At 43.5% G+C, this 27676-nt stretch overlaps 1 protein-coding gene and 1 long non-coding RNA gene across 2 annotated transcripts; one reads left to right on the forward strand and one right to left on the reverse strand.

Moving 5' to 3' along the window:
• The first annotated feature begins 20917 nt into the window (after positions 1-20917).
• Positions 20918-21825, forward strand: LOC103641225 (uncharacterized). The gene is made up of 3 exons (XR_560187.2): positions 20918-21170; positions 21253-21447; positions 21522-21825. It is a non-coding gene; the product is annotated as an uncharacterized lncRNA (long non-coding RNA).
• Positions 21826-22964: 1139 nt separating this feature from the next.
• Positions 22965-26203, reverse strand: LOC542754 (terpene synthase 4). The gene is made up of 7 exons (NM_001305938.3): positions 25967-26203; positions 25594-25855; positions 25104-25479; positions 24781-24999; positions 24359-24494; positions 23598-23849; positions 22965-23255 (listed from the first exon to the last, which is right to left on the reverse strand). The coding sequence occupies exons 1-7, from the start codon at positions 26093-26095 to the stop codon at positions 22965-22967; spliced, it is 1665 nt and encodes a 554-aa protein (NP_001292867.3). The 5' UTR covers positions 26096-26203.
• Between the last annotated feature and the right edge of the window lie 1473 nt (positions 26204-27676).

Genomic DNA, 27676 nt, shown 5'->3' on the forward strand with positions numbered 1-27676 from the left:
TAACTCCAAATTGAGTAATTTTAGTTGCAATAATTTTATATTAATATTGTCTATCACCTAGTACCTCTGGTTATCCATGAAACTTAGATTAAAAATTATGCACTTAGTTTCTTTAATCCAACACTTAAAACTTTGGAAATTCATAACTTCTCCGTTTTAACTCCGATTTGATCCGTTCAAGTTGCGTTAGTCTCGTAGCTTCGCGTAGATTATTTTTATGCAGTGTATACTTATGTTTGGTGTAATGTTAATCTTGCCTATACACTGTTTGTTTGTAATGCTACGACTAGCGTGAGGACACGAGTCACCTGAAGATCATCCTGGTACCTGGAATCTCAAGTCCCAGGCAAGTTGTGCCCTTGATCACTTCTTTTTACCCACTCATGTTCTAATTAATCATAATGATCTGCATAGGTTAATCTTGATGGGACCCAACAGGTTACCCTAGTTTGTCTATCTTTATACCTTGATTACCACTGAACCTTTTGGGTAGTACTTGCTAGTGCTTTATGTGGTTTTGGGTATGAAGATACATTATTCATGATCACACTTTTATTATCTGTTTATTATCACTGTTCATGATGAGATCATTATGTTAATTGGAACATGGAGAACCACCCGGGAAAACAGTGCTACCACAAGGGTTTAATGGGACGCCCTTGGCCGATTAATTAGGAAAGCTAGCGGAAGACTACCTTACCCGAAAGGGGCAAGGGCAGTAGGGGAGTGGTCAGTGTAGGGAGGCCCTCGGGAGGATTTTGCTGTGATAGCGGTCCTACAAGGGATTCCTGGGAAGGCCCTCGGGAGGATTTTGCTGTGATGGCGGTCCTGCAAGGGATTCCTGGGGAGGCCCTCGGGAGGATTTTGCTGTGATGGCTGTCCTGCAAGGGATTCCTGCATTGGAGCTTCCTATAAACTGTAGCGGGTTTTCTGAAGCTAGTGGAACTTTGTAAAGGCCTCGTAGTGTTACCCTGCCTCGCCTCCTCGGTAGAGGTGTATGGGAAGTCGCGATCCCTTGGCAGATGGGTAACATGACTTGTGGGTAAAGATGCGCCACCTCTGCAGAGTGTAAAACTGGTATACTAGCCGTGCTCACGGTCATGAGCGGCTCGGACACTCACATGATTAAATTATGGAACTAAATTCAATTTGTCATATGCATTGCATCGCGGGTGAAGTTGTTATTTTTGTTCTACTACTTAATTGGGTTTGGTATTTACTTATACTTAGTAACTGCTAATAAAATTTTGACCAACTTTAAAAGCAATGCTCAGCTCTAACCATCTTCTTTGGTAAGCCTTACACTTCACGTGAGCTCCCGCCTTTGGCGAGTTCATGCACATTATTCCCCACAACTTGTTGAGCGATGAACGTATGTGAGCTCACTCTTGCTGTCTCACATACACCACAGGTCAAGACCAGGTACTGCAGGATGATGCTCATGGAGGATGCTGCGATGAGTTCGTGAGTGGTCTAGGTCGTCGTCTCCCAGTCAACTTTGGGTTGCTGGACCGTTGTCTCCTTATAATGTAATTATTTATTTTGTATAGAACTCTTGTTATATATAAAGATGTGACATTCGATCATGTGCCACTTTACATCATATGTGTGAGACTTGGTCCCAGCATACCTGGTGTTTATGTTAGCGCCCGGGTTTTGGACCCCTAAAAATCCGGGTGTTACAGAAGTGGTATCAGAGGAATGTTGACTGTAGGACGAAACCTAGATAGAACTGGACAACCATTACTACTTACCTTTGCTACTCTGATTCTTTTCTAAACTTTTCTTAATCTTTCTCATCTATTTCCGCTTACTCTGATTATTCTTACCTTTTCCTTCTAAAGACAAACTTGGATTTCACACTTTGAAATCCTATGCCTAAAGTGACTTTAGGAATAGGAGACCTACTCTTAGGAACAAAAAAACAAAACTATTTTTTTTTCTATATGCTTGAATGCTTGTTCTTATGATACATGTATGATTTGGATCTTTGATTGAGTGTGATGGGTTGTGGAGTAATGTCCACAATTACATTTACATATATATAATGCTTATAAAAATAACTAGATAAACTAGATTATTCCCAAAAAAAAAATATCTAGTATTCCGTATCTATCTCATCTTACCAGATTCTATCTTACCTTTGGACATTCACCTCATACAACTAGTTACCCTAGTCTTGACATAAAATATCTGGTCAAGCCCTACCAAAAGAATCTTCAATACATAACCAACTATTAGCTTAATCGTTCTACCTACCAAATGATTCCCTTGCAAAACTATCTTACGATATGCTTCTAACTTAGATGGTCAATACCAGGAGGGGTGGTGGAATTGATTTACCTCCTAATCGACACACTCGGTAGATATATAGACAACCCCAGCCACAGCCAGCAGAGATGAATCCTCCTAATCCTCCACCAGGCGGAGTTGACCCACTGATTGCAGCTCAAATGAGGATGATGCAGCAAATGGCTGACACTATAGCAGATATGCGCGCCCAAATGCAGCAAGAACGCCAGGAAATGCGCCAGGAAAGAGAGGATGCACGTCGGGAGATGCACCAAGAGCGGGAAGAGATACGCCAGGAGAGAAGGGTGCAACAACAGCAGCTGCAACAACAACTTCAACAACAGCAGCAACAGCAACAGGTGCCATTGCCTCCACCTCCACCACCAGTTCCACCCCGAGATAAGCATCGGGAATTCATGAGCCACAAACCACCAACCTTCTCCAACTCCACGGATCCACTACAAGCTGATGACTGGCTAAAGTCTATAGAGAAGATGCTCAACATAGCTCAGTGCTCGGACCGAGAGAAAGTACTCTACGCATCAGGTCGTCTTGCTGGTCCCGCTGCGGATTGGTGGGATGCGTACTGTGCAGCTCATGCTGCTGCCGATACAATTACCTGGGCAGAATTCTCCACACAATTCAGGAATTACCATATTCCTGCTGGACTCATGAAGATTAAGAGAAAGGAGTTTCTCTCCCTCAAGCAAGGAAGTATGTCCGTGAGTGAATATAGGGACAAATTCATCCAGTTATCTCGATATGCTCCTAGAGATGTCGAGGATGATGAGCAAAAGCAGGAGCTTTTTCTGGACGGTTTGATTGGACCCTTGCAATATCAACTGGTATCGCACACATTCCCATCCTTCCAAAGGCTACTTGACAAAGCTATTGCTGTAGAAAATAAGAGGAGTATATTTGGAGAGAAAAGAAAGGCTGCTAACCAAGGGCAGGCTGGAAGTAGTTCCCGTCCTCGCTATACTACCACTCCAAGTACACCAGCTAGTGGCAGTTCTGGACAACAAACTCAACAGGCACCAACTGCTCCTCCAAAAGCAAGCACCCCCGCAGGACCTGTTGCTCCCAACACATCCACCAACAGGGCATGCTTCAAATGTGGACAACCGGGACACTACGCTAACTACTGTCCCAACAGGGCTGCCTACACTACACCAGCTCCAATGAAGCAAGGTCAAGCCTCGGCAGGAAAGAGTCAGCCCCTATCTGTCAACCGGGGACAAGCCCATCATGCAGAAGTAGAAGATGAACCAGGTGAACATGAAATTCAAGAAGAAGAGCTAGTTGAAGATGAAGTAGTTGGTGAAGAAGTCAACGAACAACAAGAATAGGGATAAACATAAACATAGATACATATATACATATTTTACTATTTGTAAGACCTAAAAATTAGTTTAGCTAGTAGTAGTATTTTACTATTTTAGTAATAATAATAAGGTCTAATTGACCCATGTGTTGCTAATAAAGTATGCATCATGCTGAGATTTTTGTGTGTGCATATGTTCCGAGATGACATAGTTATACACCTTTTCTTACAAATCTCGAGGACGAGATTATTTTTAAGGGGGGTAGGATTTGTAATACTCAAAATTGTGTACAAGAAATACATGGTGTTTTCCTTATTTTATGTGCCTTATTTGCATCATAAAAAGAGCATATATAAAATGAAGAGTGATTAAATCAAACCAAAGACACAAAAATAAAAGAAAGTGCATCTCGTTGGAGTTTTATTGTTTGTGCATTAAATAAAATAATAATTCTAAAGGTTGAATTGATCCCTAAATTAAAATATAGGGTTTTGAAAATAAAAAGAGAAGAAATACCACATAAAACATAGGAAATAAATATATACATAAATATATTCTCTTTATCTCCAAATGTAAATTGGTACATCTGATATAATTTGAATTTGAAATGTAAAAGGAGGAATGAAAATCTAAATTTGAAAAAGAAAAGAGAAAAGAAAAAGAAGAAATAAGCATACCTGCTCGGCTGGGCCGAATCCCTACCGTGCAGCCCAGTGGCTCCAATTTCGCGGCCCACTTCTCCCCTCTCACGCGCATCCACTCCATTCACTTACACGTGGGCCACCTGGGTCAGCCTTTCCTTCCTCACCGAACTCATCGGGAGCTTCTGCAACAACCATCCGTGATCCCTGGGATTCGGCTCAACCACCGCGCTGCCTGGGTGGGGTCGGTAATTCGCCTCACCGCGGACTCCCTCCCCCTATAAACTTGCCGATTTGTGCCTATTCCGCTCAACTGGATTATCTGGGAACCCGACTGCTGGGAGGGGAGCTCGGGATTCGCCGTGGGAGTTGGGGTCGCCGCCGTCGCCTCACCTCCGTTCGTTGCTCTGGGCGGTCGGTTAGTCGCCGCAGGAGCCGGGTGCCCAGAGTGGAGCTCGGAACGGTCACCGCTGCCGTCAGAATTCCTCACCATACCTGCTGCCCCGCCATGGAACCTGCTCGCGCCGTAGGCCGACTTCTCTACGATATCATTATCGGTAAGATGCCCATAGCCATGTCCGCCGCACCTTCAATTTTGATTTGCACCCGTTCGTCGACGCCTAGATCCGTGTAGGCGCCGGATTTGGGGCTCACCGGCGTCCTCCGCCGTGGGCGGTGCGCACCGCCGAGCTAGAGGAATCGAGGGCGGGGTGTTTTGGGGGCGAGGGTCTTCTGGCCGTTTGTCCATGATCAGACGGCGTAGATTGAGTGCAGTATTGATACGTTGTTGGATTGCCCTACACCGTTGGATAGGAATCGTATGCGCTAGAGTTAATTCCATCGTTTAAAATCCCGATCGTTGAATTTTGATCCGAGGGCGGGATTGGCATTCCAGTGTGGGCTGAACCTGATCTAATCTGGACCCTAGATGGGGGATCTATCGGCTCAGGTTTGGTCCTACCCTTTCGGCCCGCGTATTATGCAAAAGAGACCCTAAAGGATCCTGAAACTAACCCGCCGTCCACCACGAGTTAGTCTGAGTCTTGGGGATGTTTTGCAGATCTGCCCTCGAGCTACTCAATATTTGATGCGCAGTTCGGGGGGAAAATAAAAATAAGAAATTAATTATAGAAATTGTTTTTAATACAAAAATAATTCTAGAAACTTGTGAAATTCATAGTTAATTCATTTTAACTCCAAATTGAGTAATTTTAGTTGCAATAATTTTATATTAATATTGTCTATCACCTAGTACCTCTGGTTATCCATGAAACTTAGATTAAAAATTATGCACTTAGTTTCTTTAATCCAACACTTAAAACTTTGGAAATTCATAACTTCTCCGTTTTAACTCCGATTTGATCCGTTCAAGTTGCGTTAGTCTCGTAGCTTCGCGTAGATTATTTTTATGCAGTGTATACTTATGTTTGGTGTAATGTTAATCTTGCCTATACACTGTTTGTTTGTAATGCTACGACTAGCGTGAGGACACGAGTCACCTGAAGATCATCCTGGTACCTGGAATCTCAAGTCCCAGGCAAGTTGTGCCCTTGATCACTTCTTTTTACCCACTCATGTTCTAATTAATCATAATGATCTGCATAGGTTAATCTTGATGGGACCCAACAGGTTACCCTAGTTTGTCTATCTTTATACCTTGATTACCACTGAACCTTTTGGGTAGTACTTGCTAGTGCTTTATGTGGTTTTGGGTATGAAGATACATTATTCATGATCACACTTTTATTATCTGTTTATTATCACTGTTCATGATGAGATCATTATGTTAATTGGAACATGGAGAACCACCCGGGAAAACAGTGCTACCACAAGGGTTTAATGGGACGCCCTTGGCCGATTAATTAGGAAAGCTAGCGGAAGACTACCTTACCCGAAAGGGGCAAGGGCAGTAGGGGAGTGGTCAGTGTAGGGAGGCCCTCGGGAGGATTTTGCTGTGATAGCGGTCCTGCAAGGGATTCCTGGGAAGGCCCTCGGGAGGATTTTGCTGTGATGGCGGTCCTGCAAGGGATTCCTGGGGAGGCCCTCGGGAGGATTTTGCTGTGATGGCGGTCCTGCAAGGGATTCCTGCATTGGAGCTTCCTATAAACTGTAGCGGGTTTTCTGAAGCTAGTGGAACTTTGTAAAGGCCTCGTAGTGTTACCCTGCCTCGCCTCCTCGGTAGAGGTGTATGGGAAGTCGCGATCCCTTGGCAGATGGGTAACATGACTTGTGGGTAAAGATGCGCCACCTCTGCAGAGTGTAAAACTGGTATACTAGCCGTGCTCACGGTCATGAGCGGCTCGGACACTCACATGATTAAATTATGGAACTAAATTCAATTTGTCATATGCATTGCATCGCGGGTGAAGTTGTTATTTTTGTTCTACTACTTAATTGGGTTTGGTATTTACTTATACTTAGTAACTGCTAATAAAATTTTGACCAACTTTAAAAGCAATGCTCAGCTCTAACCATCTTCTTTGGTAAGCCTTACACTTCACGTGAGCTCCCGCCTTTGGCGAGTTCATGCACATTATTCCCCACAACTTGTTGAGCGATGAACGTATGTGAGCTCACTCTTGCTGTCTCACATACACCACAGGTCAAGACCAGGTACTGCAGGATGATGCTCATGGAGGATGCTGCGATGAGTTCGTGAGTGGTCTAGGTCGTCGTCTCCCAGTCAACTTTGGGTTGCTGGACCGTTGTCTCCTTATAATGTAATTATTTATTTTGTATAGAACTCCTGTTATATATAAAGATGTGACATTCGATCCTGTGCCACTTTACATCATATGTGTGAGACTTGGTCCCAGCATACCTGGTGTTTATGTTAGCGCCCGGGTTTTGGACCCCTAAAAATCCGGGTGTTACAGCCGTTTTGTTTTAGCAGGTGACCAGTGTTCCTTTATTGGCCGATCGCGTAGAACGGCCTTCTTGCCAGCATATTTGGCGAGCAATTGATCGAAAGTAGGACCGGCTTTTACCAGCCGAACATGTGCGTTATGTTGGCTTTGCCCTTGCGTCTCTTTCCTTGCTTTGTGTAGAGGCTGACGCCTATGGTCATAGGCGGACTGTCTGGCTGAGCCAGCCGATCCGTCCGCATGAGCACCGGATTGTCCTTGCGCAGGTGTCAGACTGTCCGCGATGCTCGAGTCAAAGAGTTTTGCTCGGCTGCTTGGTTGAGCCTGCCCCCAGTGCCTCTGGACTTGTTAGTATTTTTGTCCGGAGCATTCCGAGCAATCTCTTCTTGTGATATATTTGACATGCGAGGATAGCCAATGATGATGTTTTTTTTGTCTTTATCGGCCACTTCAGGCTGAACCAAGACCTTTTTGCTTGTGGGTTCTATTGTATTGACAGGAAATGGTTGTGTCCACTTGCATCTCCTGAAAAGCCAACCGACCCTCATTTATGGTCGATTGTATCTGTCAACGAAAAACATTACAATCATTGGTGGCATGGGAAAAAGAATTACGCCACTTACAATAAGCTCGTATCTTTAATTCATCCATAGGAGGAATAGTATGAGTTAATTTAATGCTGCCATTTTTTAGTAGCTCATCAAATATCCTATCGCATTTGGCAACATTAAAGGTAAATTTAATCTCTTCTTGCCGATTCTTTTGAACCGGCTGTAAGAAAGAACATGCAGAAGATTTGGCCTTTGTTGGCAAAAAAAACTCAGCAGATTCATCATCTAAACTATCGAGTACGGACAACCGATTTTGATGTCTCTTTAAATCGGCTTTCATAGGCTAAAGCCCGCTGATGTAGTTGAGCTATTGAAAAGAACTAGGTCCCATCTAATTTGTCTCTTAAGTAGGATAACAACCCATTAAAATCTAGCCCTGCTAGCTCTTTGTCTGCGACATGGATCCGAAAACATCGGTTTCTAGTGTCCCATAACCTCTAGATATAATTGTTAACCGATTCTTCGCGTCTGTGTCGGACTGAAGCTAAATCAGCTAGCCCTAATTCATATTCTTCGGAAAAGAAATGTTCATGAAATTTACTCTCTAAATCATTTCAGGAATTAATGGAATTTGGAGGCAGGGTGGTGTACCATGCAAAAGCGGTACCAGTAAGGGATAAAGAAAATAAACGAACATGAAATGCTTCCCCACCGGCCAATTCGCCTAGGCGTGCTACAAACTGGCCTATATGTTCGTGTGTGCTTCTCCCATTTTCACCAGAAAACTTAGAAAACTCCGGTATCCTTGCTCCTTGTGGATATGGGACAGTGTCAAACCGGTGATCATATGGCTTTTGATATGATTGCCCCACTCTAGCTACACTAACTCCGAGCCTATCTCGAAATAGTTCAGCCATCTCTTCTCTAATTTTCTCCATTGCGCGCGGTGGTAGACCATCATGCCCTAGGCTGTGGGGCTCATTCGGTCAGGCATTGTTATGCCGGCCTTCTTGCCGTGACTGGTCGATAATGTTGATCAGCCTGTGATCGTATGACGTGATGTGGTTGAAACATGTAGGGGGTGGAACGTACTGCTGTTGTGGTGTGTAATAATTTAAAGCATAGTGTGCGACAGTAGGTTCTGCGTATGCGTATCCAGTCTGTCCGGTGGTACATCCGAACTGGACGGTTGTGTTTGCTATTATTGGGGCGCCAGGCAATAGCCCTGGTGCGGTCCCGGACTGTTAGGCAGGGAAAGTCGGATGGTCTGTGTAAGGGGCGCGCTGTTCGGGCAAAAGCTCGGATGGTCCGACCGTGTCCAGGGGCACCGATCTGCCAAGTAGGGACGGCGGCGGTGGTATTTGCCCTGGATATGAGTTCATCGGCATACCATATAATGTTGGGGCCGTGAATCCTCATTTGTCGCCGATATATTAGACATAGATATCCTGTTACTAGTTTCATATGATGGAAAACTAGGAGCAACAGACTTCTCCAACGTACGCGTTAATTTTCTAATTGATTCTTCTAACCCTCCAATATGTTGTTTCATTTGATTCTGCTGATGATCTATATATTGTTTAATAGATTGGATGTCGTCGGGTTTGCTTACGTTGGGGACTTGAAGCGAACATAGAAGAGATGCGACGTCGGTCTCTTCATGTTCCACAACTTTCTAGTGACGATCCACCGTGTATTATGATAAGAATTTCTCCTTCGCTTGACCCATGTAGTCCTCGTATTGTTGTTGCTCATCGTCCGTCAGACTTTCAACAGTCGGCTTCAGGATATTGTCCGGGGAGATATCAGTGTGATCTTTAGAACTGGCCATTTGAGGGCCTGATTTTTAGTAGATCTAGTTCCCAGCTGAGTCGCCAAAAAGTGTGTTGGCGTCGATCCGGGCGCGAAACACTAGAAAGGATCGCGTGGCGGTGCTCTCTGCAGAGGTGCGGACGGTCCGCGGCACAGGGTCGGACGGTCCATGACCGGGCGCAGGAGTGATTCCTCCTCTGCGTACCTCCGGACGGTCCGCGCGTGGGGCTCGGACGGTCCGCGATGGCGCAGAGGGTCTTCTTCGCAGCAGACCTAGATCTCGCCTCCCGGGAGAGACCCCGTCGGGGAGGAGAGATCGTAGGGTGTGTCTTGGCGTCGACAGGCCACCCAAGACGTCTTTAGTCGACATAGAGCTGAAGAGAGGTGAATATTTGAGGTAGAAGGATGCTATACTAGAACTACTCGTAATGCATAAGGTAAAAACGAAAAATAGACTTGATTTGATCGATTGTGGTGGTTCCATCGGTCGTAGCCCTTCATCTATATAAAGGGAAGGTCTGAACCCGTTACAAGTCGTTTCCCGAGCTAATCCTACGGTTTTTAGCTAACAAATCTCGCAAAAAAACTCGGAACCCTAACTAATTCTGCGTACGCGCGGACGTTGGCGCCGCCACCATAGACCGTCCGGACTACAGACGGTCCGGTCTCAGGGTCCGACTGTCCGTGCGGCACTTTTCTGCGCTCAACACTATGATTCTGCAGAGAATATAAGAAATTAATTAAGGTTTGGTTTAAATACGCATGAATACTTTTGAGGAACGGATGAAAACCCGAACCGAAGAGTCCCTTTCAGTACTAGTAGTCATGGGTGACCTATGAGATGATGTCAGCAGAAAATTCATATGCATGTTTGTCGTTTTTTCCGTACGACTGAATGCTATGTTTAAAACGCTGACACTTATGACTAACAACAGTATGTTTGATGTGCTTTCTGAAATGTGTCAAGGACTCATTTGCTGACGAGACGGAACCCCGTATGTGAACATAGGGTACGTCGCCGTCTGTACAAATTGAATTCTAGCTAGGAACAAATATATCACTCCATTTTCCAGACATGCAATACGAACGCGTGGCCGGCGCGGTGAGTTTGAATAATCCTTCACCCTTTCAAGTAGCTGCGTGCACAGGTCATGCATTATTCCGTACAAGCATTTTCCTCGATCGTACGTGTGTTTACTTCATCTATAGTTTCAAAATGAGTATTTATGACCTTAAACGAATATAAACGAAAAAGGTTTTTCAACGTACTGCAAAGTTCCAGATATCATGGAGTACTACAACTTCAGTTTTGACCGTTTTTGCAAATCTATATGATTATTTTAAAAAATTAAGTTTACATATAATTTTTGTTAGATAGTTGATTGCGAGTAAAAAAATTGCATACCTCTTCGAGATCTACAATTATGGCTCTAGTTGTTTTCTATGCAAGGTCGTTTGAAAATTTCGAATTTCAACATGGGAGGACCGACATCATCGGATAAAATTTTTGGACCATATATATATATATATATATATATATATATAAGTTTCAAATAAAAAACTATCAACTTCAAAGTTATGTATCTCTCTCCAAATTCAATATAAAGTTTATCTTCATCTCACTTTATTTAAACAAGTAAATGATTTTTTTTGTAGTAGTGACATGTAGGGATCGATGTACTTAGGCTTTTGGATGATGTTATTTGGAAATCACACTACGAGCTAGGAATTGGGTTTGATGTGTGAAAGTGGAAATCGCGTGGCTTACAAACAAATTGAAAAATGATTGCGTGGAGCACAACATGTTGGGGACTTGTTCTCAAATGCTATGAGCTAAGAACAAGGCAACACAGAAAATGTTAACCGATAAAGTCCTTCGTCCTTCGAAGCATTATTTCCCTTAGGATATAATGATTTTCGGACGAAGGTTATGAAGGACATACCTTCATAAACACAACATACGATGACGAAGAATGAATCATAAAGAATGAATCATAAAGAATATGAAAGATAACATAGATAATTGTATGTTATTATCAACGTATTATTATTGCGGAGAAACAGAAATGATATCGAATTACAAATGTACCTTCAGCTTGGAAGGAAATAAAAGTACAGATGTGACGCAAAAGCAAATGCCAAATCCGCCCCCTCAGTACGGGGGTACTGTTCACCTATTTATAGACACGGGACACAGCTCATACAAAATTACATTCATGCCCTTTACATTTGGTAATAATTCTATAGTAATCCGCCGAGGTCTGAATAGCCTTTTCATCTTTAAGTCGGTTTCATTTTCTGCTAGCACGCCGAAGCTTTCCCGCTCACATCTTCGGCGCTGTATCAACCTTCGTATTATTTTAGGCTTCTCCTACTGTGATTCCGACTCGAGTCCGAAGGTACCTGTTCACACATTATGCTCCAGAAATCCTGTTAAATCCTGTTTTTGAGGACCTTCGTAAGCCGAAGGCCCCCAACAGTAGCCCCTCGCAATATTAATTTGTTTTAAAATAATAAATTTAAATTGCAATATGGACGAAGGCTTTAAGCCGAAGGTCCGAAAAAACACCTTCCCTTTGCTAGAATAGCAACATTCACTAACAGGCGGGGTCTTTCAATTTTCAACGCACTGGGCGTATAAATAAGATCATACCGCAAGCTCATTTGGCACGCTCTCTTGCCATCTGCTCCTGCTCACTCAATTTTTAGCTCTCGCGCACCAAGATTTGCTTAGCTTTTAAGTTTTGAAGCTTCGGCACTGAAAATAGTTTTTTAGTGCTGCCGAAGATGTCTGAAGATAAGAAGGCTGCTGCCGAGATGAAGCTAAGTCTTGATGAAGAGAAGAATCTGAGGTTTCTTATAGCAATGTCGAAGACTAATACGGAAAAAATTACCAAAGAGATTTTAGAAGGTTTGTCTGAAGATACTGATGACAGCGACAGTTATGATATGGATAGCGGTGGTGAAGACTCCGAAGATCGCCCCTGGCGACCAAGCCATTCAGTTTTTGGCAAATCAGGTATCAAAGAAAATCATGTTGCCAACATGAGGGGAAGATACTTCCGGGATTTATCCATTGTGAGGGTCGACGAAGGAGAGAAAACTTGCCCGGCCCCTGAGGAAAATGAAGTCGTTGTGTTCCGAAGCTTTTTGAAAGCTGGACTACGATTTCCGCTGAGCAGCTTTGTCGTAGAGGTGCTGAAAATGTTTGAAGTCTATCTTCATCAACTTACCCCCGAAGCAATTATAAGGCTGAATATCTTCGTGTGGGCCGTGAGAAGCCAAGGTCTGGAACCTGATGCGAAAAGTTTCTGTAACATACACGAATTATCATACGAAACAAAACCTTGGGGTAAGGAACAGTATCACAATAATTTTGGCTGCTACAGTTTCGTTTCTCGATCTGGGTCAAGTTGTCCCGTGCCAACCTTTCGGAAGAGATGGCCCGGCGACTGGATGACAGAATGGTTTTATGTGAAGAATGACTTGACAGTACGGGAAGATATCAAGGGTATAATTATGCGCCCTATATGGCAAAGCTTCGGCCTGCGGAGGCCGAAGGTTGAAATGAACGAAGCTGCCGAAGAATGACAGAGAGCCTTCAGTGTTATTTGCTCTTTTATTGGAACGAGAGATTTGGTACAAGAGCATATTGCCTTCAGAGTATGCCCGCTCGCGGAGAAATGGGAAATGCCGCAAGAGACCATAAAGGAGGCTGACGAAGGTGGCCTTATCAGGCTAAAGTATACTTTCAAGTTTGGAGATAAGTTTGTTGAGCCAGATGATGACTGGCTAAAAAGCATTGAAAATTTAAGTGATGAGCTGCTTGGAGTTTACTCGAAGGCTGAAGATACTGCATTGTCAGCAGCCTTCGGAGGCCGAAAAAAGAAAAGGCTGAACCGGGTGTTTGACGCAATCGGGTTTGTGTACCCTGACTATCGTTATCCCATTCGAGGGCAGAAAAGAAAAAATACAACCTCTGCAAAAGAAGAAGTTGCAACCGCTCCTAGCGAGCCAGAACCGAAAAGAAAAAGGATAAAGGTCCTCACACATCGGCCACGCTATATTGAACCAGCCTCGGTGCCTGAGTTCACCGGAGAGACTCCTTCGGCCACCGAAGCTGAAAAACCAACCAAGCCAACCTTGCTGCCAGAAGTCACAGAAATGGCCGAAGCGCCAACAAGGATAGAATTGGAAGAACCAAAGATTTTGCTACCAGAAACCAAAGAGATGGCCGAAGCGCCATCGACAGAAAAAATGGAAGAAATAAAAGGACCAACTGAGGGACCAAAAATATCAGAAGTTTTAAGTCCTTCAGCAAATGTTGAGACAATAAAAAATCAAAAGGTGCCAGCGGTGACTCCGAAAAGAAAGAGAATGGTCAATGTGCTAGATGTTCTGGAAACAATTAAATCCTCAAGCACACCTCCGAAGAAGACTGTTGCCACTCCCGAAGCGAAAACTGAAATTTCTGATACAAAGGCTCCAGAGCAAAAAACTGAAGCTGAAGCTGGGCCCTCAGAGCCCACGAAGGTAAAATCCTTGGAAACCGAGGAAGAAAAAGTAACAGAGCAAATTGTTGTTGAAGAAATCAGTGCTATTGCCCCCGAAGCATCCCCCAAAGTCCTTGATTATATTGTTCGACATGCTTCGGGGAAAAAATTATCAGAAAAAGAAAAGCAAGAGGCCCAGCTTTACGCCCAAAAACTGAAGTATCCAAAGGGGACGTTAATATTCAATGGCAGTGGAGAAGAAGACTTTTTATATTGTCTCCCTGACAGCAAGGAGATTTCTGTCTGTCGGGAGATGAGCAAAAGCTTCGGATTCCCAACACTAGAAGACGGGCTCTCGGTGCTGTCGAAAAACGATCTGGCCGGCAGCCTGGCATATAATAGCTTAAAGGTGCAACTAATGGGATCTTTGTATTCTTTGTTGAGACCAAAATTTTTCGTTTGCTTAAATCTATTGACGCACACATATTTTTCTTTACAGGGTCTGATACTTAGCAATGCCCTCAGGGCCCAAAAAGATGCCGAAGACGAAGGGTGCGCTATAGCCCTGAGCAACCTTCGTTCCGAAGTGATTGAACTGCGGAACGAAGGTCTCGAAAAAGATAAGATATTACATTCATTGATAAATAGAATAAAAGAAGACGAAGCTACGTTTAAAGGTCAAGATGAGGCTCAGAAGCGTGAAATTGAAGATCTTCGGAAACAACTGGCCAGAGCCAAAGAGGAACGCATACTTGAAGAAACGAGGCGAGAACTCAGCGACCAATGGGCAAATCATTTAGAGGGAACTGTTGAAGAGCTTCGCTCGTTCAAGAAAAGATGCTATAACAAATCTATGGAGTGCGTTAAGAAGTTGAAAGCTAGCTTCGCCAGCGTCGGCGCATTCTCGAGCGAAGAAAACTTTACAAGAGGCAACCCCGAAGGTCCCATCGAATGGATTAATCACGAAGCTGAGGCCTTCGAGGAAATTTTAAATAGCCGCGGAGACATATGTGCTTTCTCGGGTGCCAGGGGGATTGCCACCATTTTGGAGAAAAAGGGTTGCGATCATGTAAAGATTTTAGCGCAATCCGAAGCTACATTGTCCTTCGAAGATGCGAGAGATCCTTCAGCCGAAGCTAGCATGGTTGGTGGAAAATTTTTCACCGATGTTTGGGATAATGGTGGTCGAGAAATGGCTCGAGAAATTATCCAGTAAAGCGAGAAGGGCATTCACGACGCTAGAGAAGTAGCTGAGGCTGCTGAGAGGAGCGCAGAGCCCGAAGGGCAACTAGGTATTAACTAATGGTTTTTATTGTGTTGTAATTTTTGGTTTTAAACTTCGTTCGCAATTTGTAATAGCATTGTAGCCGTATCCTGTCCTCCTTCAGATCCTGCTAAAGCGTCTCCGGGCTCTCACCCGAAAGGAGACGACGAAATTAAAAAGATGGCTGAAGCTATCATGGACGAAGTTGTTAATCGGCTCCTGAATGAGGCTGCAGAAGTTGTTCTGAGAAAAGATTAAATACTATTGTAAAAACTTCTGAAATGTAACATGTGTGACGTCTTGTAGCCCTGAATGTAATATACCTGCTTTTATTGTTTAATTCTTTACGATGCATGAAACTTTACATACGTACCGTTTTTGAGTCTTTGACGAAAAAACACCTTCCCTTCTTTTCATGCTTCGTGAAGAAGAATTTTCGTTTGTCACAACAATATCCGTATTGTTCTGATGAATAATATCCAAGCTTCGTGAAGATATTTTCCGAAGCTACACTTCCGAAGATCAATAGTATATCTCCTTGCGACTTAGCATGATTTTCCCCTTTTTCAAAACATTCTTCCGAAGATCGATATCGTGTCCCCTTCTTATGCCATATGCAGCATGATGTATGATGCTTATGCTATGCGAAATGATGCGATGATGTTATGTTATGTAGGATGATGTTTATTCCGAAGATACACACACATTCCTGCGATAAAACACATAATCTTTTTGCTATAAGCCTCCCTTAGGAGCTTCTTCGCCTTTTACTTCAGCGGAATCAGCGTTTATTTTTCGCTGTAAGCCTCCCTTAGGAGCTTCTTCGCCTTTTACTTTCAGCGGTATTCGCGTTGACTTTTCGCGCTTCGCCTTTTACTTAGGCGGTATCAGCGTTGACTTTTCGCTGTAAGCTCTGCATTCCCTTTGGAACGACTTTGGAGCAGAAAACTTACACTGCGCTCCCTTTGGAACGACTTTTTGTGACTTCGGCAAACTTACTCTGCATTCCTTAGAACGACTTTTTGTTGTTTCGAAGAATTTTTGATAATTCGAAGGTCCTCTTTGTTATCGCAAATCTTTAAGCTTCAACAACTTAAGCCTGTGGAGAAAATATATTTTCCTTGTGGTAAACAACGAAACTATTACATGAAATCTAAACAATGTCCTTTATTACACAGAAAATAAAACTGAATGATAAAAACCGCTATCAAGGTAGGATATTTGTCAATAGATGTGCTTTGACTCTGGCACAGTGCTGTTGACTGTGCGAGCTTCGGACTGTTCTCTGAAGTCCCTTTGGTGTGGAGCATATTGGCTCCCTTCTGGCTGCTGGCCTTGTTGTATTGGTGGTGGAGGCGGAGGCTGTTGCCAGGAAGCTTGAGGTTGACTCGCCGAAGCAACAGAAACTGCAGGGTGGTTGCCTACATATTCTGGGATGTAAGGCGAATGATACGAAGCAGTGTGCATGACCTGCTTCGGCTGAGCCTGTTGTGCTCCCGCTTCGGCTATTTCCTTTTGCTTCTGGATGGTAACATGGCACATCCTGGTGGTATGACCTTTGTTCTCACCACAGAACAAGCAAAAAATTCTTCTTGGTTGATCGCCAAATCTTCCGCCGAAGCCCCTGGCGCCTCTGCCTCTCGGAGCTGGTGGTCGGAAGGAGCCTTGCTGTTGCCCCGAAGCCTGTGAGGAGCACTGTGGCCTTTGCTGTTGGCTCCCCCTATCATCATTTTGGGTAGAGTTATGAATTGATCTAACGTGCCTCGGATAGAACCTCCCTCCGAAGCCCCTGGTCATTTCAGAAAACCTGAAAGCCTCCTCCCTTCTTTGGCGAAAATCATTATCGGCCCGAATGTACTCGTCCATCTTCTGGAGCAGCTTCTCCAAAGTTTGAGGAGGCTTCCTAGCGAAGTACTGAGCTGAAGGTCCTGGCCGAAGCCCCTTGATCATGGCCTCAATGACAATTTCGTTGGGCACTGTTGGTGCCTGTGCCCTCAAACGCAAGAACCTCCGGACGTACGCCTGAAGGTACTCTTCGTGATCCTGGGTGCACTGGAATAGAGCTTGAGCAGTGACCGGCTTCGTCTGAAACCCTTGGAAGCTGGTTAACAACAAGTCCTTCAGCTTTTGCCATGAAGTGATCGTTCCTGGTCGAAGGGAGGAGTACCAGGTTTGAGCAACACTCCTGACAGCCATAACAAAAGATTTGGCCATGACTGCAGCATTGCCACCGTACGATGATACTGTTGCTTCGTAGCTCATCAAAAACTGCTTCGGGTCTGAGTGGCCATCAAATATGGGAAGCTGAGGCGGCTTGTAGGACGGAGGCCAAGGCGTAGCCTGCAGCTCAGCGGACAGAGGAGAAGCATCATCAAAAACAAAATTCCCATGATGGAAATTGTCATACCAGTCATCTTCATTGAGGAAACCCTCCTGATGAAGGTCTTGGTGCTGAGGCCTTCGGTGTTGCTCATCCTGAGTAAGATGACGAACTTCTTCAGAGGCTTCGTCTATCTGCCTTTGCAGTTCAGCTAGCCTGGCCATCTTTTCCTTCTTCCTCTGCACCTGTTGATGAAGCATCTCCATGTCTCTGATTTCTTGATCTATCTCATCCTCTGGCGGTGTCGGGCTAGCAGCCTTTCTTTTCTGGCTTCGGGCCTCCCGAAGGGAGACAGTCTCCTGATTGTGGTCCAGCGGTTGAAGAGCTGCAGCTCCAGCTGCTGAAGCTTTCTTCGGCGCCATAGCGAAGGTTTATGATCGCCGAAGGTGTTCAAAAACTCAAAGAGTGGAAGTGAGTTCACCGGAGGTGGGCGCCAATGTTGGGGACTTGTTCTCAAATGCTATGAGCTAAGAACAAGGCAACACAGAAAATGTTAACCGATAAAGTCCTTCGTCCTTCGAAGCATTATTTCCCTTAGGATATAATGATTTTCGGACGAAGGTTATGAAGGACATACCTTCATAAACACAACATACGATGACGAAGAATGAATCATAAAGAATGAATCATAAAGAATATGAAAGATAACATAGATAATTGTATGTTATTATCAACTTATTATTATTGCGGAGAAACAGAAATGATATCGAATTACAAATGTACCTTCAGCTTGGAAGGAAATAAAAATACAGATGTGACGCAAAAGCAAATGCCAAATCCGCCCCCTCAGTACGGGGGTACTGTTCACCTATTTATAGACACGGGACACAGCTCATACAAAATTACATTCATGCCCTTTACATTTGGTAATAATTCTATAGTAATCCGCCGAGGTCTGAATAGCCTTTTCATCTTTAAGTCGGTTTCATTTTCTGCTAGCACGCCGAAGCTTTCCCGCTCACATCTTCGGCGCTGTATCAACCTTCGTATTATTTTAGGCTTCTCCTACTGTGATTCCGACTCGAGTCCGAAGGTACCTGTTCACACATTATGCTCCAGAAATCCTGTTAAATCCTGTTTTTGAGGACCTTCGTAAGCCGAAGGCCTCCAACACAACATATATAACCAATCCTATTACACTAGTTTTTTTTTGTTAAGGTAAATCGACAACATTAGGACATATTCATTTTAATCTCAATTCATGTGGATTCGAAAGGACTGAGTGAGTTTAAATAACTAAGTCAAAATCTTTTCTAATCCTTCTCAATCCCCTCCAACCCCTACGTGACGAGAATAACCAAAGAAGCTAGGGCCTTAATTGGTTATGAGTTTGATGATTGGCCCTAGACGGCTAAACCCATCTGTATGGCGTCGGTTCATGTATATAGCATATACTAGCTAGACATAATCCGCGCTGTGAACTGTAACAGAAACAAAATTGTCGATGTGTAGTAGGAGTTCGCTGGCCAACAGAGCTAATAATAACTAGGAATTCGCATAATTAGAATTGGAGGTGCGTCATTCTTGTATCACCGTGCTAATATTAGCAGTACAACTTTTTTTTTCAAAAGTTTGACCACTTTTGCAATTTGATCATGTAGTTATTGTTGCCACACATAAAGCATGTCAAAATGGACGTCAGATCAGTTTGGCTTGATGATCTGCTAGGACTTGCCGGTCACTGTCTTAATTAGGATCTATGGTGGAATACTTGTATTATGTTATCAACGCCCTTCCTTGTACTGTACTGCGCTCACAAATGAACAGATGTTCCAGGCGAATTCATCTGCTTAAAATTGTCAAAGCTAGGAGACACATGCAGTCTACCTAATCTAAGAGAGAGAGAGAGAGAGAGAGAGAGATGCTGGATTTCTTGTGCGGGCGCAGCATATGTATGGAACATGGCATGGCATGGTCACATTTTTCCGTGTTTTTTTTTCTGAATCTGTCCAACTTAAAATGTTTATGCGTGTAGCACAACATATACAACCCTCTCGCTCGTATTAGGCCATCTCCAACGGAGCGTGGATCTGGACGTGCAAAATATTATTTGTAATGTAGATTACACTCTTTATATGGTAGAATTTGAAATAAAGAGTGAGATAGAGAGGCCGATGGATACCTTACAGTAGTTTTTTTGGGGTGGTTGAGGTAAACTCACAATGGTTAGACTGTCTCCAACAGATAGTACGTATGCTCATATAAAATATTGTTTTAAATTATAGACTGCACTCATAATGAAGTTTAAAATATAAGATAAGATAGAAGATATGATGTATAAGCCGTTGGAGACAACCTGATGAGTTTCAATGATTGATCCAATACCTAATATGTGGTGTCAGTTCATGTATATAGCTAGGGGTGCTAATGAATCATAATCTAAATGTTTCTTCGATTCACGATTTGTTTAAGTCATTAATTAATCTTAGTTAAAAAATAGAAATAGAGCTTGATCTAAATATGATCTAATCTTTAAACTTTATAGTGTAAAATTTAGAGTTCATTACTGCCTTGTATATAGCATAATAGACCAAATCCGCTATGAACTGTAACAGAAATGAAATTGTCAATAATCTCCGTAGGAGTTCACTGGCCAACAGCGCTAACGAGGAATTCGGATAGTCAAAAATGGAGGTGCGTCATTCTTGTATCACTGTGCTAATATTAGCAGTACAACTTTTTTTTCAAAAGTTTGACCACTTTTACAATTTGGTCAAGGGATTGTTACCATACATAAAGCATGTCAAAATTGATGTCAGTTTGGCCTTGATGATATGCTAGGACTTGCCGGTCGCTGTCTTAGGATCTATGAAGTCAAGGGCAAACCAAAGGGTTGTATTATGTGATCAACGCCCTTCCTTGTACTGCACTCCCAAATGAACAACATTGTCAAAGCTAGATATATGAGTCTACACAATAGGAAACTAAGAAATTTTCAACGGGTTATAAGTTATATGCGTTTGAAAATAGGTTATTTCCAACGATTTATAGCTTATTTTCGATGGCGGACGTCCCTCGTTTATAATTCATCAAAAATTATTCTATTTCCGCCAGCAGCCTTGGCAAATATGCAGAAGCATGGGTACACCCTCTTTTTTATTTAGGTATATAACATTGGATTAGATATTATTTCTAACTATCTCGTTAGTTTTTTGCAGTCGGCATCACATGGTGGCCAGTCTTGCTCCATCTTCTCGGCTTATGCTATGGTCCACAAGAGCAAGGCGACGTGCGACGTCCCTTACAACTTGGATGACGGGCCCAAGGCATATAGCAACCCTGCCGTCTACAGCCGCCTAAGTGAGTACACTGTCATGGCATAAGAGGTACATGGGCCAGATTACGATCTGAGGACCGAAGACATCGACGGATATGTCCTCATGAGGGTTGGAGAAGGCAAGAGGAATGGACGGTACTGGATTACCGACGGGGCAATCGACTCGTCGTCCACTCTCACTCTATCTCAGGTGCGAGCAAGGAGCATGAGCTCGAGCCTAGCCATACGACATCGGCAGGACAGCTCACATCATCGCATACAGCAACTCCAGGTTAGTGCATCTGTAACTCGTCATTCCTTTAGTTATATACCTTCTCTTTGAGTTATTATAACATTGGGTTGCAATATTACAGGCGCAACTAGAAGAAGAAAGGAGGGAACAGCAAGGGATGGAGACGAGGATGATAGCGGAGCGGGAGGCCCACTAGACAGATCAGTAGAGGATGGCTGAGATAATCTAGTACATGCAGAGCCTTGCCGCCGTACCTGGTTTTACTCCACCACCTCCGTTGTTCCCTCCAGTTGACCCTACTCAGCTCCATATTCCTGTGAGTATCAAAATTCTAGTCCTGCATGATATATATTCATCTAGTATAACATATGCAATCTCTTCTCTGTGCAGGGACAATCTGGGGCGGCATCCAACAACCCTCATGGATTGCCCAGCCCATCGCCGCACCAGTCCAGCTGTCCACCTCGCTGATGATCTTCTCTTAGCATAGTGGTGATTATGAGACTTGTGTGATAAACTTGTCCTGAACTTATGTTTGAGAGTTGGTAATACTTATGTTGGTGAAACTTAGTATGAACATAGACATGTTTGCGAAAAACTTGTGAGATTTGTGGTTTTTGTGAAATATGTGGTCTCTATTATGTATATGATGATTATGTGATATATGTGATGTATATGTGATGATTATGTGATATATCTTTTGTTTGTTTGGATGGAATAGAAAAAACAAATAAAAAACGGTATTCTAGTTACTTTGCCGAGTGTAATACTCGACAAAGAGGTACTTTGTCGAGTGTCAAGGTTATAGTACTCAACAAAAAAGGCATACCTGGGTACCGATAAAACCTCTTTGCCGAGTGTTGTGGTATTAGCACTCGGCAAAGAAGTAACCTTTAATAAGTGCCTCCTAATATATTCGACAAAAGAACTGACAAAGAGATCCACTGGTGATCCCTTTGGTGATCCCTTTGCAGGCCTCGTTCGCGACCACGACTTCAGCGCAGTGGGTGAATGGTCTAGGCGGGAGAGACGTTCGTTGCATGTGAAGGTTATGGGCCTCGCTAACGACTTCTCTGTCATCTAACTTCCGGCCGGCAAGCAAAGGACTGGATAGATAGGGATTGAAAGAAACAGTTTTTATTTGACGCTGCTAAAGAAACTGATTTGTATGTTGCCTCAAAAATGAACCGCGAGACTACTTCGTCGGTGGGCCTACATGGACTTGTTGTTTTAACAGTGTAGTGTAGTTTACCATATAACCATGGGCATTATTTCAGCTTGGTAATAACTCCATATATGCACCACGTTTACCATATTTTCCATCAATTATATCACAACTCATGCACCAACGACCAGACCATTGTTCGTTTTCATCTCAATCCATATAGATTTGTGAGAATTAATTGGGTTTAAATTCTAAGCAAGTTAAAATCATTTTCCAATTTTTTCTAGTCCCATCCAATAATCCATATATGAGATGGGAATTACCGAACAAGACCCACTCAGTATTTTTCTGCGATAACAGCTGAAACATATAGAAAAGATGTTCATTATTGTTACTTGAGAATATACAAGCAAAATACAATACCATTTTAGAGTATCAGTACAACCCAAGAGGAACATCTATCGTCGTACATGGCTATTTGCCGTTCTATGCACCGGAGCAACAATAGTCGTACATTCATTTTTATTTTTATGACAATAATGCTTATATACAGAGTTCCATCAAGCTAGCATCGTCATGACCTGACCTTCAAGAAGACTGTGGCTATATATTTTTCCAAAAGCACATAATATATCTAATAATTGCTTATAATTAAGCTTCGAGCCTCGTCATTCGGGTATTGGCTCCACAAACAGTAGCTGTATCATTTCCTTGAGTGCTTCCGAAGAGGTCAATGCGTCACGATCCCTGTACATATTATCCGTGGTTCTTGAGAAGTCAAACACTAGCTGTGGCACAACCTTTGGGAGCCCTTTCAGCGCAAGGGATTGCTCTAGCATATCCTTCCATGAATCTTCGATAAGCTCCTTTATCTTTTCACATGCATCGTCCATGGTCGTTCCATGCTCCTTCATGTAACAATGGACAGTGGAGGGACTATGGTCTTTTGTTTGCTCACGCTGCGTCATTAATTAGTGATCGAGAAGGAAATGTCAGGTGTGTGCATGCATGCTTCATTGCAGAATGTAAACATATTATCATAAATACTACGAATGGAATCTACCGAATTCATGCATTATACATGCCTGCCAAAATCGACAGTGTTAAAAGGAACTCAAATATACAGATTTTGCACAAAGTAATACACACTTTCTCGAACAAGCGCAATATTGTTTGTTTGGCTTTAATCCATACTAGAGTGTTTTTGTCTATATGTATTGTAGCTACAATAATTTAAACATCCGGCTTTAACCTAAAGCGAACACGCAATATTAGCTTGTTTAAGGATAGAGAAATTACACCTTGGTCGATACGACATCGTTGGAGAGCCGTACAAATGAACCAAAAGTTCTTATAAATTGAGGAAAGCTCAAAGCCCACTCGAAGGTCTCCTTTCTTATCGACATATCACCCATCCCAGCATATGCAGAACATGTTAGAGCAATGGTTGCGATGGTCTCTGCTGAAACCTGGAGGTGTTCACTCATTGTCGGCACATAATCATCATCACGCCATTTTATTTCCTTGGAGTATAGCTCAACTAAACGCTCCATCTGTATGAAATACGGGAACGTACGTGTTACTTATGATCATGATATTGTTGCTGTCAGATATATTACCTCCATCCTCCAATAATCTGTCTGTCATTTAGTTTATTTTTGAACTAAAACATAACAAATAAAAAAGAACGGAGGGAATACGTAATATGCAATAACTCAAAAAAAACACAAAGACTATTTCCTTAAGTTCCACTGCTTGTAAAAAAACAATTCTTTTTTTATTTGCATCTTTATGAGCAATACAGTTACAAGGAAACAATTAATAGGAAATAAGGTATCTCACGAATAGCTAGCTCAACACCACATGTATCAAAGCCATGGAATTGTTTTAATATTAAGATATTATATTTTTGTGTTTTTCACGACTGTGGCATAATTCATTATAGAGCACAGTGTTTATTAATTTCTAGATGATTACAATGACTGTGTTCTTTGAGGATGCTCTCAAGCACATATAAGGCACTCATATATAGGAGGGTATATATATGTAGAATAATACTTGCCGCCTGTTTTAGGTAAAGCACACGGTAGCTCTTCTCTGGCCCTAAAGCATCCTCAAATGACTGAAATGTCTCCAACATCAATATGTAGAAATCCTTCATGTACTCTGGAAGGAGATGTATTGCACTTTCGTCCCATCTGCATTTTACAAAATGAAAACATTGTTTTCCTATAGTATTAAAGCTGCTGTATTCAAAAATATATTTCAATGATTTCTATGGTCGTTCACATTTGTTCTACACTATATATGAACCTTTTATCCCCTTTTATTTTACCAAAACCAATGTAAAATGATGCAAGGCACATGCATGCCTATGTGTGTACATCAGGCTTATATGCCTATGTGTTAAATAGTTAATACAAGTACTATTTCTGAAACACAAACTATATATATATCTGACATGTGGTTTGGAAAAACCGTTACCTGCCAAACGCTTCAGCGAATTTCATGCAATCTTCAGTGGTACCATGTGTATCAAACATATCATCGATTATTGTAATAAGTCCCGTGATCTTTGTCAGTATAATTCGGGAAAGGGAGTACGGCGGATCATAGCATGCTCCATTCATCCAGAAATACTCCTCTACAATTCTATCTCTAACAAAGGTCAGCTTTGATTTGGCTATCATCTCGTTCCACCACCTACCACATGCATGTTCAGATAACAATTAATAAGCCAATTAAAACATGAGAGAGAGAGAGAGCACCATCAGTTAATTCGAAGTGAGAGATGAAAACAATCTTACGCTGAGCAATGCTTTAGCTCTTCACAGAAATCAAGTTGCTGAAGGTTAAAATTCAGTTTCGCAAGCTCCAATACGGCTTCGTTTCGCGTCGCCTCCGTTTCGTAAATGGGTATGTAGTTTCTCGCTTCTAGTATCCCAACCCTTCTGAAGAGAGGGGTACGAAGGGAAGAAGACACCTCCTTTGCAAATGGCGATTCTGGAAGAAGTCGTCCAAGGAGATCTTGGAGGCGGAGTCTAGTCGATGAAATCGCTTCGTCTAGTACCTCCTCTCCATGCTTCCTCAGATATGCTGCGTTATATAAGCTTAACAAGCTTCTCGTGTCAGCAGCAGCACAGGCGAAGCCGCCTTCTTCTGTTTTGAAGCTCAGAAATACATCTGCAAAATTGGGTCATGACGAAGAATAGTAGTTATATTATATGTCCTGTTTCAAATTTAAAATATTTGTTTCAAATTTAAAATAGTGGAAGATATACGATGTTATATATATACCTGATGGCACATCGTAGCCGTTCTTTCGAAGAAGGTAGAACCGCTGCGAAACCAAGTTAAGATCTTTCACATTGTAATCGGAGTTGCTGTAAATTTGGTGCAGCAACTTGTCTATCTCGTTCTCGTAGTAGTAACCCAGTCCAAGTCTTTGCAATGTTAATATAAGATTCACTGTTTCTGGTAGTTGATCAGTCGTCGAGCCCTTCAAAACCTTCCTAACACGTTCTCTTAAAACCTCAGCTCGTTCTTTCATGTTTGCTCGCTGCGGAGGACAGTGAGATCAATTATTTCGTCACATATATTCCCAGATCAATGTTAGTTTCGTCTACAAATATATGCGAGCAAAGTTTATCCACTGATGAAATTCTACTACCTGAGGTGCAGTTGGCGGCTGGTAGGTCAGGAAGAAACTGCCCCACAGACTTGGGTGAAAGGTCGAAGAAGCCTTTGGCAGCTCCTCATCAGCTGCCTTGCTGGAACGATGTGCTGGATGAGACGCCATGTTCTCGATTGGTTCCAGTCTAGCTAGTATTTTCTTGATGGTATTTCTGACGGATTTGTTGGTGCCTATATATGCGTTGCGTTGCAGAGGTATATATAGGCGATTCATGCATGATGACGCCAAGCAATACTTGCTAAAAGCCAGGCACCTTTGTGACCATGACAGCGGTCTCTTCATGCAGCAGACGGCGTTTTTTTCTTCTTCTTTTCGCATGTGTAACGTTTTAAATGTTGCTTTGCCGGCTAACGATTCTTATTTATTTGGTCTGAGAATGAATATGTTCCAAGTGCTTATTAATAGAGGAAGATGTCCTAAGTCCACACAGGAAAATGAAAGAAGTCTAGTTATGTCCGACGGCCGTGTAAGAGGGGCCATTTGACACAGAGAAGTTTCAACGGTCTACAGTAGCCATCAAAATAATATTCATGTCCAACAGCTCTCTAACAGCCGTCAGACATTATTGGATATATGTCTCATGCCGTTTCAGCCTCCACAGTTCGCACGCGCCTACGCCTGCTCTCGTCGCCTCTCGCTCGCTCGACGCCACCTCTCGCCCGCTCACCGCTGCCCTCGCTGCTGCGCCTGCCACCCGCCCCTGCCGCACTGCCACCATCGTCGTTGCGCCCGCGCCAGCAGCCGTCAATGCTATGGTCGAGGGTTGTCACGTGCACCCCAAGACGATATGAGCTATAATATTTAATTTGATGTAATCATACTAATTGACTTCTATTAAAAGGAAAACAACTTAATTACTTGGTTTCGATTAGTTCTCTACTCGAACAGTCGTCGTTTTAAATACGTAGCTTAATTAATGTGAGTTATTCTAAGTGAAACGGATTATTGACGTGCGATAGAGCACGCAACACACTAAAATGATGCAGCGAAACAACACACACGACGACGCGCAACAACTCACGAAAGACGTGCTACGAAGCGTGCGAATGGCACACGACGACACGACACAAGAGAAAGGACGCGACTGTGGGGCTCTGCACACGCATGGGGGTAGACAGACGTCATCTAGGGGCAGACGCGTGCTGGTCATCTCAACAAGTGAGGACACAACAGCGGGACACAAATGCAGGGGCTTGACATGGGTATCAGCCATATTCGCTTGATGTCGCTGCGCATAAGGAGCGAGTGTCGCGCCTGGGCTACTGGCTACGACGATGGTTCGACGGGCGGGGAGCTGGACGTCGACGAGGGGAGTGGGCGGGCTGCGCATGTTGGCCGAGCAGGGTCGCCATGGCCGGCCATAGGGGGCGTGCACGAGGCTGGGAGTCGTGGGCTGGCTGCGCCAAATGGCTGTGCCGCCACACTGGCTAGCCTTGGCCGCCGCGCTGGGCTGGCCGCGAGCTGCCGCGAGCAGGGGCTAGGGAAGGGGAGGGGAGAGGGAGGGGCGGTTGGCCAGCTCGGCCGAGCCATGGCCATGGCAGGCGCAACAATGGGACAGGAGGAGGGGATAGAGAGGGGAAGGGCAGGGGCTCATCACAGCGATGAACCTCGACAACGACGGCAAGGCACGGCGGGCGTGGATGACCAGGCTCTGGCGAACAGCATGACAACGGCGGCAGCGACACT

The sequence above is a fragment of the Zea mays genome, chromosome 10, assembly GCF_902167145.1.
Source record: "Zea mays cultivar B73 chromosome 10, Zm-B73-REFERENCE-NAM-5.0, whole genome shotgun sequence".
NCBI classification, from domain to species: Eukaryota; Viridiplantae; Streptophyta; class Magnoliopsida; order Poales; family Poaceae; genus Zea; species Zea mays.